This window comes from Taudactylus pleione, unplaced genomic scaffold (assembly GCF_031769625.1).
Source record: "Taudactylus pleione unplaced genomic scaffold, aTauple2 ptg000013l, whole genome shotgun sequence".
NCBI lineage: Eukaryota > Metazoa > Chordata > Amphibia > Anura > Myobatrachidae > Taudactylus > Taudactylus pleione.
Genome location: NW_028284416.1, coordinates 1,816,860 through 1,830,604, shown reverse-complemented (window position 1 = coordinate 1,830,604; position 13,745 = coordinate 1,816,860). Strand labels below are relative to the sequence as shown.

The 13,745-nt window shown below is 41.3% G+C and overlaps 1 protein-coding gene across 12 annotated transcripts in view; it reads left to right on the top strand.

Annotated features, from left to right (window-relative positions):
- GRIN1 (glutamate ionotropic receptor NMDA type subunit 1) overlaps positions 1 to 13,483 on the top strand; it is an 81,486-nt gene extending 68,003 nt beyond the window's left edge. For 2 of the 12 annotated variants that reach the window (XM_088469799.1, XM_088469781.1), the window contains 2 exons: positions 3,041 to 3,151; positions 9,007 to 13,483. In XM_088469799.1, coding sequence (XP_088325925.1) covers positions 3,041 to 3,151; positions 9,007 to 9,075 — 180 coding nt within the window. In that variant the 3' untranslated portion in view covers positions 9,076 to 13,483. Of the gene's footprint in view, positions 1 to 554; positions 594 to 1,940; positions 1,995 to 2,432; positions 2,537 to 3,040; positions 3,152 to 4,838; positions 4,976 to 8,905 lie in introns of those variants that run through there. The other 10 variants (XM_088469824.1, XM_088469808.1, XR_015878217.1 and 7 more) reach the window with 9 other exon arrangements.
- The last annotated feature ends 262 nt before the right edge of the window (positions 13,484 to 13,745 follow it).

Genomic DNA, 13,745 nt, shown 5'->3' with positions numbered 1-13,745 from the left:
GCAGATTCCCCCGATGCTGATGCGGCCTGCTGATTGGTGACTGGCAAAATACAACATGTTAAAAGTCTCTGACTTTAAATAGTTTTTGGGTTGGAATCAGCAAATCAAGATTGTCCAACATGTTGGATTTCGGATGTTGGATTTTGCCCGATCACCTGACCAGAAGTTTGTCAGAACGGGGAATTAGCCCGATAGTTGCTTGATGTGACAACTAACTCAGGATGGACATTAGTTTAGTCCACAAAATGTCAGCTTTCAGTGTGCAGATGACATATCCATGTATTTGTAAAGTTGTGTGTGAACGGACAAAAAAAAAACCCCTTTGGATTAATAATGATGATAATAATAGTAGTAATAATAACTGAATATATGACAGAATTTAAGATTTGGCTCAACACAGAGTTAGCAATTATAGATGGTAATCATCTACTCCAAAACTACTGCAGTTTTAGTTTCTGTCTATACTTGTAGGTAATGATATTTACATATGTGTGTATCAACGAAGTTATTCATATTCTGTTGAATGTGGTGTCTGACTAACCCTTCCTTTGCAGCCGGGGGAGCACAGAATTATGACCAAGTGAATCGATTTCATTAATGTAACATTGGACTGCACTTTCCAGATGGTCTACAGCAACATGGGTTCTTTACTGTTCCATACAACCCCATAAATTTCCATGTGACCTCCATATACCACACCGAAACACGCCCTTACGTGTCTCGGTCACCAAGATATAGTGGCTCTACAGACTTCAACATCATGGCTGCTGAATAAACCCAGTCTCCCCCCATATTTTGGTGACATATGGATAACGAACCCATGTTTTTCCTGTAGCATAATAATCAGAGGCCACGTTGCTCTTAATCGACTTAAAATTGATGACACGTGATTATTTTTAAGTTAATGTGAATAAATAAAAATACAGGTTTAATCAAAAAATATAAAAAAAATAAAAGTGCAGTTGCAATCTACATGCTCAAGATTGATTCCCAAATACTGTGTTGCGTGTGCTCTTTCAATGAGGTCCTGCAGACTTGGGAGACATAGACAATAATGTACGGGCGGATGTAGGAACCACAGATAGGCCGCAACTTTTTTGTCATCGCTCAAAAAACGCAACGAATCAACGAGGCCGCTACAGAGTGCAAGCGGTAATTGAACCGCACTAGAATAGGACATTTGAAGCTTAATTCATTGCCTATTGAGTCTAATAGGCAATCAGCTAGAATATATTCTACAGTATCTCAGTAAGAAATAGAAATCCCTGAAAATTTAAAGATGTATTATTTTATTTCCAAATGTTGAAATATATTTAGCACTGCTGAATAATTATCTTTCTAGCAGAAGGGAGTTGCCCTTTTAAACAAAGTTGAAGGAAAATGATAATTGTTAATGAGCTATTTTTTTTTTTAATAATCTCTTAATACCATAAAGATAAAAATCTTGTTTGTACTTGTAAATATTACTGGAAACGCCAGCTCTGTTTATTTTTTTTTCAAGAGCCTCAGGTGCCAAAGACTTTTATAAACGGCAGTAATAAAATTGGATTTGAAAGAAGAAAAAAAAAATTTATATATATATATATATATATATATATTATAATATATATATATATATATATATAAAACTTGATGAGAGAATGATCCTGACACTGAATACTGTGCAAATAATGAATTGAAGTCTGAAAGATGCCGACGGTAAGAAGCGACTTCCTGGTGTGTAGTCTCTCAGGAAACTCTCTCTCCCTATGCGGGAGAAGTCTGCCGGCCAGGAGCAGTAGCCTATCACGAGCACAATTTTCACTTGCCAACCTTCTAGAAAACCTCTGTACCCCGTGTCAATGTAGGGGGACCTTTTCTGTGCATTTTATGTGTGCATGTCACTCTGTGGGGATGATAAGCTGTGAAAAACAATCTTACAATCTGAGACCTTTCCACAGGTGGGAACAACAGAAAGCAAAAGTCTGACACGTTACTAGAAGGAAGGCAAGTGGAAAAAAAAGATCTATTTTTTTAAGCAAAAATTTGGATTTGGGATAACACATGGAGCAATCTATAGACATTCCATGCCATCCATCCCGCTTTACAACCCATTTGTGCATGCTTATCTAAAAGGAGAACGATCGACCCCTAAAAATTTATCCCATCTTAGGTGCCCGGTCACCTGTGGAATAAATTTTTGTTATACCCTCCCATGGATATAACAGAACCTAGCTTCATCTTTTCTTTTTCTCCGCTATCTTTTATGATTTCATGACATTTTCTTACGCAATGTCAAAAAAAAAGCTAACGCTTCTCTTATTTTATTTGCCATTTTTTTTTAAATTCCAATTATTATTTCATATAATTTTTTTTTTTTTTGCTTTTTGGAAAGAAATCCGCTTGCGCCAATGCACCATTAAAATTTTTGAATACATTTTTTTTTTTTACAGAAATCTCATACAATGACCGCTTTCTAATGCAGTCTTCTATCTTTCTTGTGACGTAGCCTCCAGATTACAGATCCTAGGCTCCGCTAGATGTCCACACAGTCCTTAGTGCCCATTTAGATAAACTGAAAATCATTACCCTGCCCAGCAAGAGAGCAGAAATTTGGCAAATCCCCATTGGTCACCAGATTTTAAATATTGGCATTTAAAATTGGACAATAAAAACTCCATGATATCTCAAGGGAAATTAATTAACAATTGTTTCCCGTAGTAAATGAAACATATAGTTAGTGTGACAGGATAGTGGATAGGGATATGTTGATACTAGTATGACCAAGACCAGTTTGTGTATAAGACACTGGTGGGGTGATTGGACATTGGCTAATCCAATGAGGTGAACCCAGTAATTTGAGACTGGTGACCATTTTTATTGACATTTCCTCATTAGCTGTCCATACAGCCCCATACATTAGCTATGTACTCATCCTTAGATGCCGTTTGAAGCCTCATTAGACACAGTAGCATCTTGTCACATTGGACTATATTCAATAGAGACATAGTTGATATAGAGGCACATTAGGTATCTAATTGATTATACATATTCATTTTAGGATAGAAAAAGTGGTAGAGCAGAACCTGACCCTAAAAAGAAAGCCTCTTTTAGGTCCATCACCTCTACCCTGGCCTCCAGCTTCAAGAGACGTAGGTCCTGCAAAGACACGGTAAGGAAGAAGAATTCATCTCTTTCTCTCTCTCTTTCTTTCTCTCTCTCTCTTTTTCTCCCACTTGCTCTCTCTAAAAAACTAATCTCTCTCTGTTCCTTTTTTTCGCTGTCTATCTTTACTGCACTTTCATCTCCTCCTCTTTCCTATGTTCTTGGCTTTCTTTCTCTTTCCTCGATTCCCTCTACTCTCTTCTGCCATGCCATTGGTTGCCCAACGCACCATCCAGAAGTTGCACATTGTACATGCAGTGCATCCCAGCCCCATGTTTCGTCAACAGTCAGTCATCAAATGTCACCAAATTAATTTTTCTTGGCTCCGCAAAACGATCATGGAGCCAGTATATAAATTTTTTATTATTATTATTATTTTAAAAACATTTTTTAAATACTAGTTTTAAGTCAATGAACAATTACTATTTTTTTATTATTTTGTTTTGTATTTTTTAGTTTTTTTTTAACCTTGCATTTATTGGTGCCTAATCTTCAAAACCCCAAGACTTTTTTTTGTGTCCTTTTCTCAGTGTTTCTCCTGTTTGTTGTCGTACGCCTTCCGGACACACTGTATTTTATTTTGGCAAAAGTTTCACATCACTTAAGAGTCATGTTTGTGTCACGAGTTTGTGTACTTTTAGTGTTTGTGATAGCAGAATCTTGCTGAGGAGAGACTCCCCCTCCCATCCTCTCTCACCCACCCCCAATAAAACAAAACCTTTTAAATCCTCCAAAATATGTTCCATTAATTCCAAATGCAACAATTTGCTTTACTGAGATCCTGACAAATTATTTATATTTTTTTTAACATGCTAAATAACTACATAGAAATAGACCTAAAAATTAGAATTGTCAGTGTATGTTACCGGTTTCCACTGTGTTTTTAAATGTGTAAGTTTGTTTAGAGCAATTTGTTTAGAAAGCAAATGTGCCAAGATAATGTGTGGTTGTATCATGTTCAAGGTTTGTATAATTTGTATAGTGTCACAGTTTAATCAGACTATACTGACATAAACACATCTATAAGGTGGGCGCACATAACCAAGTAGAGTCTCTATATACACATCGGATTACCCACTAGGTAACATTAGCGAGCTCCTAGGGCCGGAAAAAAGAAAGGCTACACCGTTGCTTTGCACTTGCACTGTGTTTTTTCTTATCTTCCTTTAAACAATTGTCGAAAGGGCAAGAAAAAAATACTTTTGAATTTTCAGATATGAATTGTGAAGTAAAAAAAAAAATTAAGGTAAAATGTACTATTAATTCTTCTAACCCTCATTTTCCACAGCAGCTTTGTTAAAAAAGCAAAGTGTAATGAAATATGGTCTCCCTTCTCCGTCACACCCCACAGCTGTTAGTTAGACAGTTACTACAATAAAAGATGTTTATATTGCAAACAGCTCCTACAACGGCCCTTGTGTGTGAATGAATTAACTAATCTATAAGGCCAAAAACATAATTAAGACATTCGTTAAGCCCTCTCTAGTTGATAGCTGTCGGCAAAGGAATGGGACGGAAAGCAAGCTAGACAGATGTGATGATATACTGGCCTCAGTTATTTCAGATATATTACTATTTTGCGCAGTAGTATACAGGCTTTTCGTGAAATAATATTATCAAGCTGACTTTTACTTTCAAATTGAAATATTATAGATTAGCACAAATAACACCAATTCAATATATCTTGTTTAAAGGAACAAGAAGATTTGCGCCCATACTGAAGATCTAACTATATACCCCCTCCCCCCAACTTACAGAACAGTGGGGTCCAATGTCCCGGACACAGTGATGATTTACACAATGCTCCTGCCAGTTGCAGATGTGCCTGGGGGTGAGTATCTCCAGACTGCAGACCGCCACCATTCTGCTAGTTGGGCGGAGGTTGGATCTTTAGAACCGGTGAGCCTCTCCTTAAAGAGGAACCCCGCCTTCAGAGGATTCTGTTGTCCAGACAGGGTTGGGTATTCTAGTCATCCTTGAATACAACCCCAGGTCTTTGCTTGGGACTCACTTAGCTGTATACATCTGGCTGGAAAATAGGATTCTGGGAAGGTAGAGTTCCCCTTTAAGATTTGATTATCACCAGCTATATAAATAATGAATATGAGCCATCATTGTCTGAGCCTCGGGAGACAACTTTCCTTTCAGAGTGAACGTCCCCAGGCAAAGTATGATTAGGAAAGGCAATTATATTCTGTTATCCCACAGGTGAGGTCCAAGGGCTTTAGACCAGACAAGATAATGTGCTTAGATAATCATTGTGCATTAGTCATTATTCCTGTAATAATCTGCATTGTTGTAGGATAACGTACTCACTAACGCATCCTTGCTTAGCACAAATATCACAACACTCTTTATCTCTGTGTGTCCTATTGAGCCTGAGATTAATTCATTTTATGGTTCCTCCTCATCCTGGGGATGCTGCTATATGACCTCTAATCTTGTAGATATGGAGTTTCATGTTATGGGAATTATAGATCCCATGTCTGTTTTTTGTTACATAGGGGATAGGGTTTATGCAGCAACCGTCCCCTCACCCACATCTCCTGCCCACGTATAGGCCAATTGGATCTACAACTCTGTGAGTACACTCCGTGTTTTTTTGGGGATTTTGACGCAAGCGTCAATTAACGAGAACATTGGCATCGGTGTACAACTCAAAATTCAGGCCCTATACTCAGACTCCAATTTAGAAGTCAGTCCTTAGATGATCAGGTGGCCAATGTTCCTAAAACTGGCCATAGACCGCTCAATAGTGCCGACCAACAGACGTGGAAGAGGTCAAAGGATACGATAGTCGAAGGGACTCAATACACTGCGCAATGTATGGAGGCAATCTCAATTCGGTGCATGGAGTCGTCTGAACGACAGTCAAGTGGATCTGACAGATTTAATAATCAACTCGATCCAGGCTGTTTTATCAGCTGTGAGCGATTATTGGTCAGGTCCATGCACTGGACGATAATCACTCAAACTGGTTATTTGCACGACTGGTTTGTGCTATTATTGTACAGTGTATGGTCAGCTTTAATTACACGTGGTAATGTAATTCCTATACAATGCAACCACCACTGACCTCAGTATCGACTCTCACATCTAACAAACGCCATGGCAGTAATAATATCCTCTAGCTCAGTCTTGGACTCCAGCCTTCACCATTTGGCACGCCGCCACTTCCATTATTTCTAGACAAAGTCATAACACAAAAGGGAAAAGCAGGACTGGACTGTTAAAAAGACATCATGCTCGCAAGCGAGCCTTTAAAAGTGAGCCCCAGTACTTGACAATCACAATATCCTATATTTTTTTTTCTATTTTGTATCAAAAATAGGATTTTTACGAAACAAATAAACATTCAAGTTCTTTACCCCCGTTGGAATTAAACAAACTTGCGCAGTTTTATTATTTCCCCTGCACGGGCGAGAGGGCACAGCACCGAACTGGCTGGTGTATAAGGGTCGTGCTTTCAGCACAGCGGCGCGTACACAGCGACAGACATCCAGACAATGGGGCATTATTCTCCAACATTGCTGAATTTCTTTTGCCTCTCAGATAGTGAATGCAGGACAGGGGCTCCCTCCGTCAGGCCTTCAGAATAGAAAACAGCTGCAGTTCTGACCGGTCTCCCCAGATACAAAGAGATCAGAACATGGAAACCAAAAGCTATGGACAATAAACCGGCAAGCGGCCGTATATCAGCCGCACAGCAGCCTGTAGTAAGCTGTCATCCCTCATGTGAGCTCAACAAGCAGCTATCACAGGGCCTGACCCAGAGGTGGTCGCAGTGACAATGTTTGCGCAGTTGAGCGATTATTTGCTACTGCACATACGGCACACGTGTTACCCTGTGTGTACGCACAAATGCGTTGTTGGGTATGGAACCGCTGGCATTAGAAAGTGGCGAAAAACCACGGGCGTTTCTGGGCGGTGACTGGAAGGTGGCATGAAGTGAACGCATAAAAAAGCTGTCGCGTGGGCGTGCTATGGGTGTCTCGGGGGCGTGCCAGACAGTATTCGCGGCTGCGTTCTCAGATGCAGAGCTGCAGCCATAGAGGCCATATTTAGCCGAAGTTCAGAAGGAGACACTGTGCCTTAGGGTGGTGCAAGTTCCGATGGTGTATGTGATGTTGCGCCAATGGTGGTTTGTTCAGAACAACCGGCGGCATTGCAGCGTCCACAGGTATTAAAAGCAGGCATCTCAGGGCTTGTACATTTTGCCACACGCTGGTACCACAAAAGCCTGCTCTCCCAGAAAGGCCGGGAGGCTCCCGAAAATTGGGTGGCCATCCCGGCTGCCTGGAAGAGTGGACAAGTCTCCTGGCCGGCCACCACCCGCCTGCAGCCCCCCAACAGTGTCCACTTTCCCACCACAACCGCCCACTACAATACAAGTGGGCAGTCCGGGGGGGAGCCAATGACGCCATTCGCCCTGAATCACGTCATCGTGGCCCCGCCTCCTGCTGCACAATGCTGGTAATCTCAGCATTGTGTAGCGGGGGGCTGGGCTGCAATCGCACAGTCACACCCCCCTACTCCGCTCCCAAAAACTCGCGTCACAACCCTAGCTGTGCCGACTTGACTGCCTCCTCCCGGAGGAGGGGGCAGCTATATTGTCAGCGAGTATGGCTAGTATACAAGGCAAAGGCTGAAACTAGCATTTGCATATTGCCGCAGCGGCTGCGATAGTTTACGCCTCCGTATCAGGCTCTCAAACAGCATAAGTTATTCGAGATCTGAACCAGATCATCCATTAGGCAACCTAGCCTCCCCCCTTTATCCCAGTGTGCACGGGGAAGACTCAAATAATAACTCTAACCCCATTTTATACGACTTTAAAAAACAAATGGAGTGGAGAATGGGGCCCCAAACCAGTACCTTACCTAGGGGCCCCATGGAATCTTTAATCAGACTCTGATGAAAATTCTTAGGGTTACAGGCTAGGATGCCTTACAGTTCAAGTGCACAAAAAGCCATAAAAAAAATAGTGTGTAGAAAGCCCGGTTGAATTCATTAATACAGGTATGGATAATCGAGTCACAATGAAGAGCTGCAATGCTGGGAAGTTATAAAAGAACTTTAGGGCCTGATCAATATTTTACCATAGGGTCAAATCGTTTTAAGGTAAAAATAAACCAACCAAATAAACTAACCTATGAAATATAAATTGTCATAAATAATAAGACTTTTGTATGTTAGGTCTTCATAAACAAAATAGGTGACACAGCAGTGCAAGCCCTAATTGAGGTAACAACTTGGCGATAATAACACACGTGGGCTGTAAAGCACAGCAACCAATCAGAAACGCGTCAGTTTAAAATCTGACAACTGATTGGCTGACAGGTCTAAAAGCAGCACCGCTGCTATTATGTGATTGGTTATTTTAGTCTAGCTGCACATTACTGGTTACAGGTGACTTGACTTGTTGTCCCCAGCTTATTTGGCATTGGACGGCCTCCAACGTTCACTTACATATAAATTGATGAACAGTTCAGGGAATTTGCACCTTTTTATCACAGTGATTCACGCCCAGGGTTATACGAGACTCTACACACAAAGACAGTGTTTATATTATGACGACATATAGGGAAATGCATGCTACACCTGTGTCTTCTAATCGTAAGAGAAAACAACTAGTTGGCTGACAGTAAAATACAATTGTGTGTCCTGTATATCGTTATCAGTGTAACAAATGTTCAAAGCAAACAAACGCCAGTAACCCACCTGCTTATATAACTGGCCCAACGTATTGTCATTTTTACAGACATTAAACTCTGCAGACTGAAAGAGAAGCTGCATCGGCAGAGTCCAGGCTTGGCCCAGGTTGATCCTCACCTCTCCTTTCTGTATATTTATATTTTACAGCAATACCATCCAACTGACATCACCGGTCAGCTAAATCTGTCCGACCCTTCTGTTAGCACGGTGGTGTAGTACAAAGAAGAGAGAGACAATGACTGTTCTGCTTGTGGATGGTATATAATGGACCTAAGAACAACGCGTTTCACATTTACATAATGGTAAGAGACGAGGTGGCACAAGGACTTTTTGGCTGCATGTTTTCCACACATCCCCTCCCTCTGGCTGGATTGTTGGACTTTTGCACTTTTACTGGAGAGAAAAAAAAATGTACTGAAACTTTGTTCCCACCTTATAAATTAGCTGCCCCTCCACCCCGTTTGCTATATATATATTTTTTTTCGAACGTCAAAAAGTTCAGTGGACCGTGACAACAATAGTTGAACACTACGAACATTTTGCATTATAATTGATCTTTTTTGCTACTATATAAATGTTTTTAATAATCACATTCTGCATACATTTTAATTTTTTTTTGTATTTTAATAGGCATGGATTATATATTTCTACACGTGTACTGTATAATTAATTCTGTGTGCAGCCTCCTACCCACCTGGAGCTTTCTATTAACATAGATTTATTTACTTTTTCCTAGAACAACTCTTCCTTAGTGATTTGTGATATTTATAGTCAGTAATTTGAGACTTAAAAAATATATTATATACGTTGCGTTAGATTGAATATAATTGATCTTTATTATTTATTAAAAAAAAAAAGTTGCCATATATTTAAAGTGGACCTGTTACTAAACATGGAGAAGGTGGCCATGTTGTGGCCTGAACAAATATTTATAAGGAGGCAGCCTATAAATTAGCAAGGGACCAGTGACATCACTGTGTCATATTGGCCCTTAGTGACATCACTGGTATCTGATGGGCTGCATAAATATCGTCTCAGTTTACAAAATGGCTGCCTCCACTGTCCATAGATGAATGGTCAACTTAAATTAAAAGGTGGTATGGGAGTTGCTGTCACAGATTATTTTACAAAGCTCCTGTCTAGTAAGTAAGCATTTCCATAGCTCTCTTGTGCTTTAAAGAGTGCCTGTCACCTATACACAGTGGAGGTGGCCATTTTGTGGGCTGTACCCATATTAATTAGGATGTAGCCTATAAATTCACTAGGAATTAGTGACTTCACTGAGGCATGAGGCACTTTGCACCTTATACTTACATGTTGTCATTGGCTCCTAGTGACTCGATAGGCTACTCCTTTAAAATAAATTTGTCCAGTCCACAAAATGGCTGCTCCCACTGTGTGTAGGTGCAGGTATATTTTAATACAGGACCTAAAAGCTTTATTTGTTCAGATTTGTCGGTACTAATTGACAATGGAAAACTATAATAATGCTCAATGAGGATTTATATGCATGCATAGTTGCCGACTGTCCCCAATTTTCAAGGACGGCCTGAGATTTTAAGCAGTTGTCCCTAAAAATGTCCCTACTTTCAAAAATTACCAAACTGGACAATAAAAATCCTCCTTTTAGGATATTTGATGCAATTCTTACATCCATCCTTATTCTCTGAACTAATATAAAGTATTTTTTTTTTTTTTAAATAAAACTAGGTCACAATTAAATTTAGCAAACTTGACATGATGGGATTTGTAGTGCTCCATGGTCGTCCAAGACGGATGCATCATGCATTGACTCAGCGTAAAAAAAAGTCTGTCTGGAAACTATTGGAAAATGTTGGCAACTATGCGCATAGTGAATACGGGCTAAGGGTGAGCACTGCGCACGTTTGCAAATATTGTGATATTTGGTCCGAAAAAACAAAGCGACATTATTTAAAATTTACTGCAACCAGACTGATTTCCAGCGTGTCAAGTATGGTACTTTGTATTTTCAGATCAGTGAAGCTGGGTACTCATTAAACGATATGTGTAGCCAGTGATGCGATGGACGACGGCACTGGCGACGGGCCGACATATCGGGCGGCCGGTACTCATTAAATGATGCAGTGACATGTCGCCCCCGGCCGCATACCGCTGCATGGAGTCGTCAGTCACATCGTCAGACTGAGTTGTATGTGGAGACGACCTGACAATGTGACCGACGCCCAAACGGGAGCGCGCATGGCCCGATGGATCGGCCGAAATATCGTCTAATGTGTACCCACCTTAAGATTCATGTGGCTCCGTTTGTGGCTACAAACCAGTCATATATTAGTAGTATTGCTTATTTTACTATTTTGACACAACACAACTCAGTTAAACATGAGCAGAACATTTTGGATTTTATCCTTTATAGAGGAACAAAATTATATTTAAATTGTGACGTGTTTGTAGCCATAACGGAGAACCACTGACCCAGAGGTATTAATGTGACTCCTGTATGGTTGTAAAAACCCAAGTATAACACCTAAGTAACGCTGATGCACAGTTGAGCGCACGCCTGTTTTTGCAGACGGATGGTGCGTGTTACCGCTCTGCGCATACTCCGTAGCCGAGGGACCCCTTGCAGCTGAATGGGCATAACTGGGTAATAAGGGGATTTCAAATGTAGGCTAATTTTTGCGAGGGAGTGTCACGGGCATGTTGACGGGATTGCGGGTTATGCAGATTTGGGCGGACGCGGAATTCCGCCCGTTTTCTGACAGATATCTTTCACCAAGGAAAGTGCGCACTGATAAAGATGACAGCTTAGAATCCAAACGTAGCATTTACACGTACTACTCGTTGCGGCCATCTTGCGTTCAACTCTGCTTCAGATGTGGCCATTAGCAGGGTTTCTATAGGAAATTATCAACAGTATTGGGATTCCCTGGAGAACTACACTGTACAGATGTTCAGTTAAGTGGTTTTTGAGAAGTTAAATGGCAAAGATATTATCTGGAGATCAGAGAGAGGGTTTAGTAAGATGATCGTCTGGATATAATAGACTGTAACAGGGATGTTGGACAAAAAGGGAAATTGTGAAACTTTTTTTGTTTACCGATGTTGTGTAACAAAGGTCCGTTCTTTAACCATTTCACGTTCTGTAGAATATTTATTAATCAGGATATAGGACCTCATTCAGAGTCGGTCATAAGCGGCCGGTCGGTCATACGCATCCGATGTTTCCAAACCACGCATGCGTACGGTTAGTTGTGCGCATGTGCGTACGAGACCTTGCGATCCAAAATGCTGTCGAGCGTACGGCTTACGAGCAGGAAGTGGCTTCCGAGAGTTGATTGACATTAAAGGCCGCTTGTTGGTTTTGACGGGGGTGGTGGTCTGAAAACGCAGGCGTTCCTCACCGTTTTCAGGGCGTTTCAGGGGCGTACATAAATTTCCTGCTACGACCGACATAGAAGGCCGGAAGTAGTAAAACGTCACTCTGCGAGCAGGTTAGAGGCCTGGCTGATCGTACAGCTTGAGGTTGGGTTCGTGCTCTCACAATCCCCAGAGTACAATCGATACTATCGAATGTGACTGATGTTATGTTTGATGTTTCTATTTTGTGCCACACAGTGCAAGCAGCTAATAATCGTTTGTTGTTACTAATAACACTGCTAATTGGCTTGTAATTGATTCAGCTGCGTTTGCATTAGAGAATAATAAGAATAAATATATTTCATGGGGATGGCTTATTCTATGCGGCTTTTTGTTAATTTTTAGTGTAATTTGCACACAACACAAGCGGCCGCAACCATCAGAAGAAAATTAACTTACAGCGACAGACAACGACGGACAACCATTGACTCGATCGCTAGCTGCTATCACTCGTTAGCTAGATGAGGTGCTTTGTTCATGTATGGGCGTCACTTTGGTTGCGATCGCCCGGCCGCGCGATTGTTTTTTTTTCTGACTCTCGATCGTTAGGCGTACGACCGAGCAGACACTTACGACCGACTCTGAATGAGGTCCTGTGTGTGTAATACAGGAGGACAACATTTACATTGGGATTAAAAGCTGGAGTTCCCATTCAGATGTTCCGACAAGCTACAGGCCCTCATTATATTTACTTAGGTAGAGTCCCAGTAAGGTAAGGTCTGGGTACACCCTCGGGAAGTGGAAATGTCGTTAGTATGATTCAGATTCTAGCTGTCATTTTCTAGAGTACTAGGTCAATGATACATAGAATCTAATTGGCTGCTATGGATTACTCAGATTTTGTTTTTCCACTACTTTTCCCCAAAAAATTTGCTTGGTCCTTTTATGGCTGAGACTGGAGTAACCTATAAAAAAAAAAATTAGGGCGTTCTGGCTAACGGTGCCATGTACATGAATACAATATACACATCTATTCTAAACCATTTTACTGTTGAATCAATGAGTGCACCCCAGGCTAATGATCTATCAAAAAGTAATTAATTTGTATAAGGTTTATCGGAAGGGGCCAAAATATATAGAAGGTGTTTAAAAAAACATAAAAAAAAATTGCTCACAGTGGTGGGCACCATTTTGTGGGCTAGACCAATGATTGTCAATGAAGATGGTACCTCGTCCCCGGGGGGTGCTGTGCTGCTCTATGTGGGGGCTAAGATACTAGATGGCAGCGGCGGGGGGCGTGGGGGGGTTGCAGGGTGCTGGAGGGATAAGCATACTGAGCATATCCCATTCTCCCACCAGGCAATTGTTTCTGGCCTGTTACTGAGGCATAGACACTACCCTTCCGCTGGTACAGTGATGGCGCAGGCTCGTGGGGACGGAGCCAACCCCAGGCAGTGCAAGAAGAGAGTGGGGGACTGTAGGGTGCAGGAAGAGAGACCTGGAGCCAAAGAGGGTAGTACACAGAAGATGGGAGTGGGTGAGGAGAG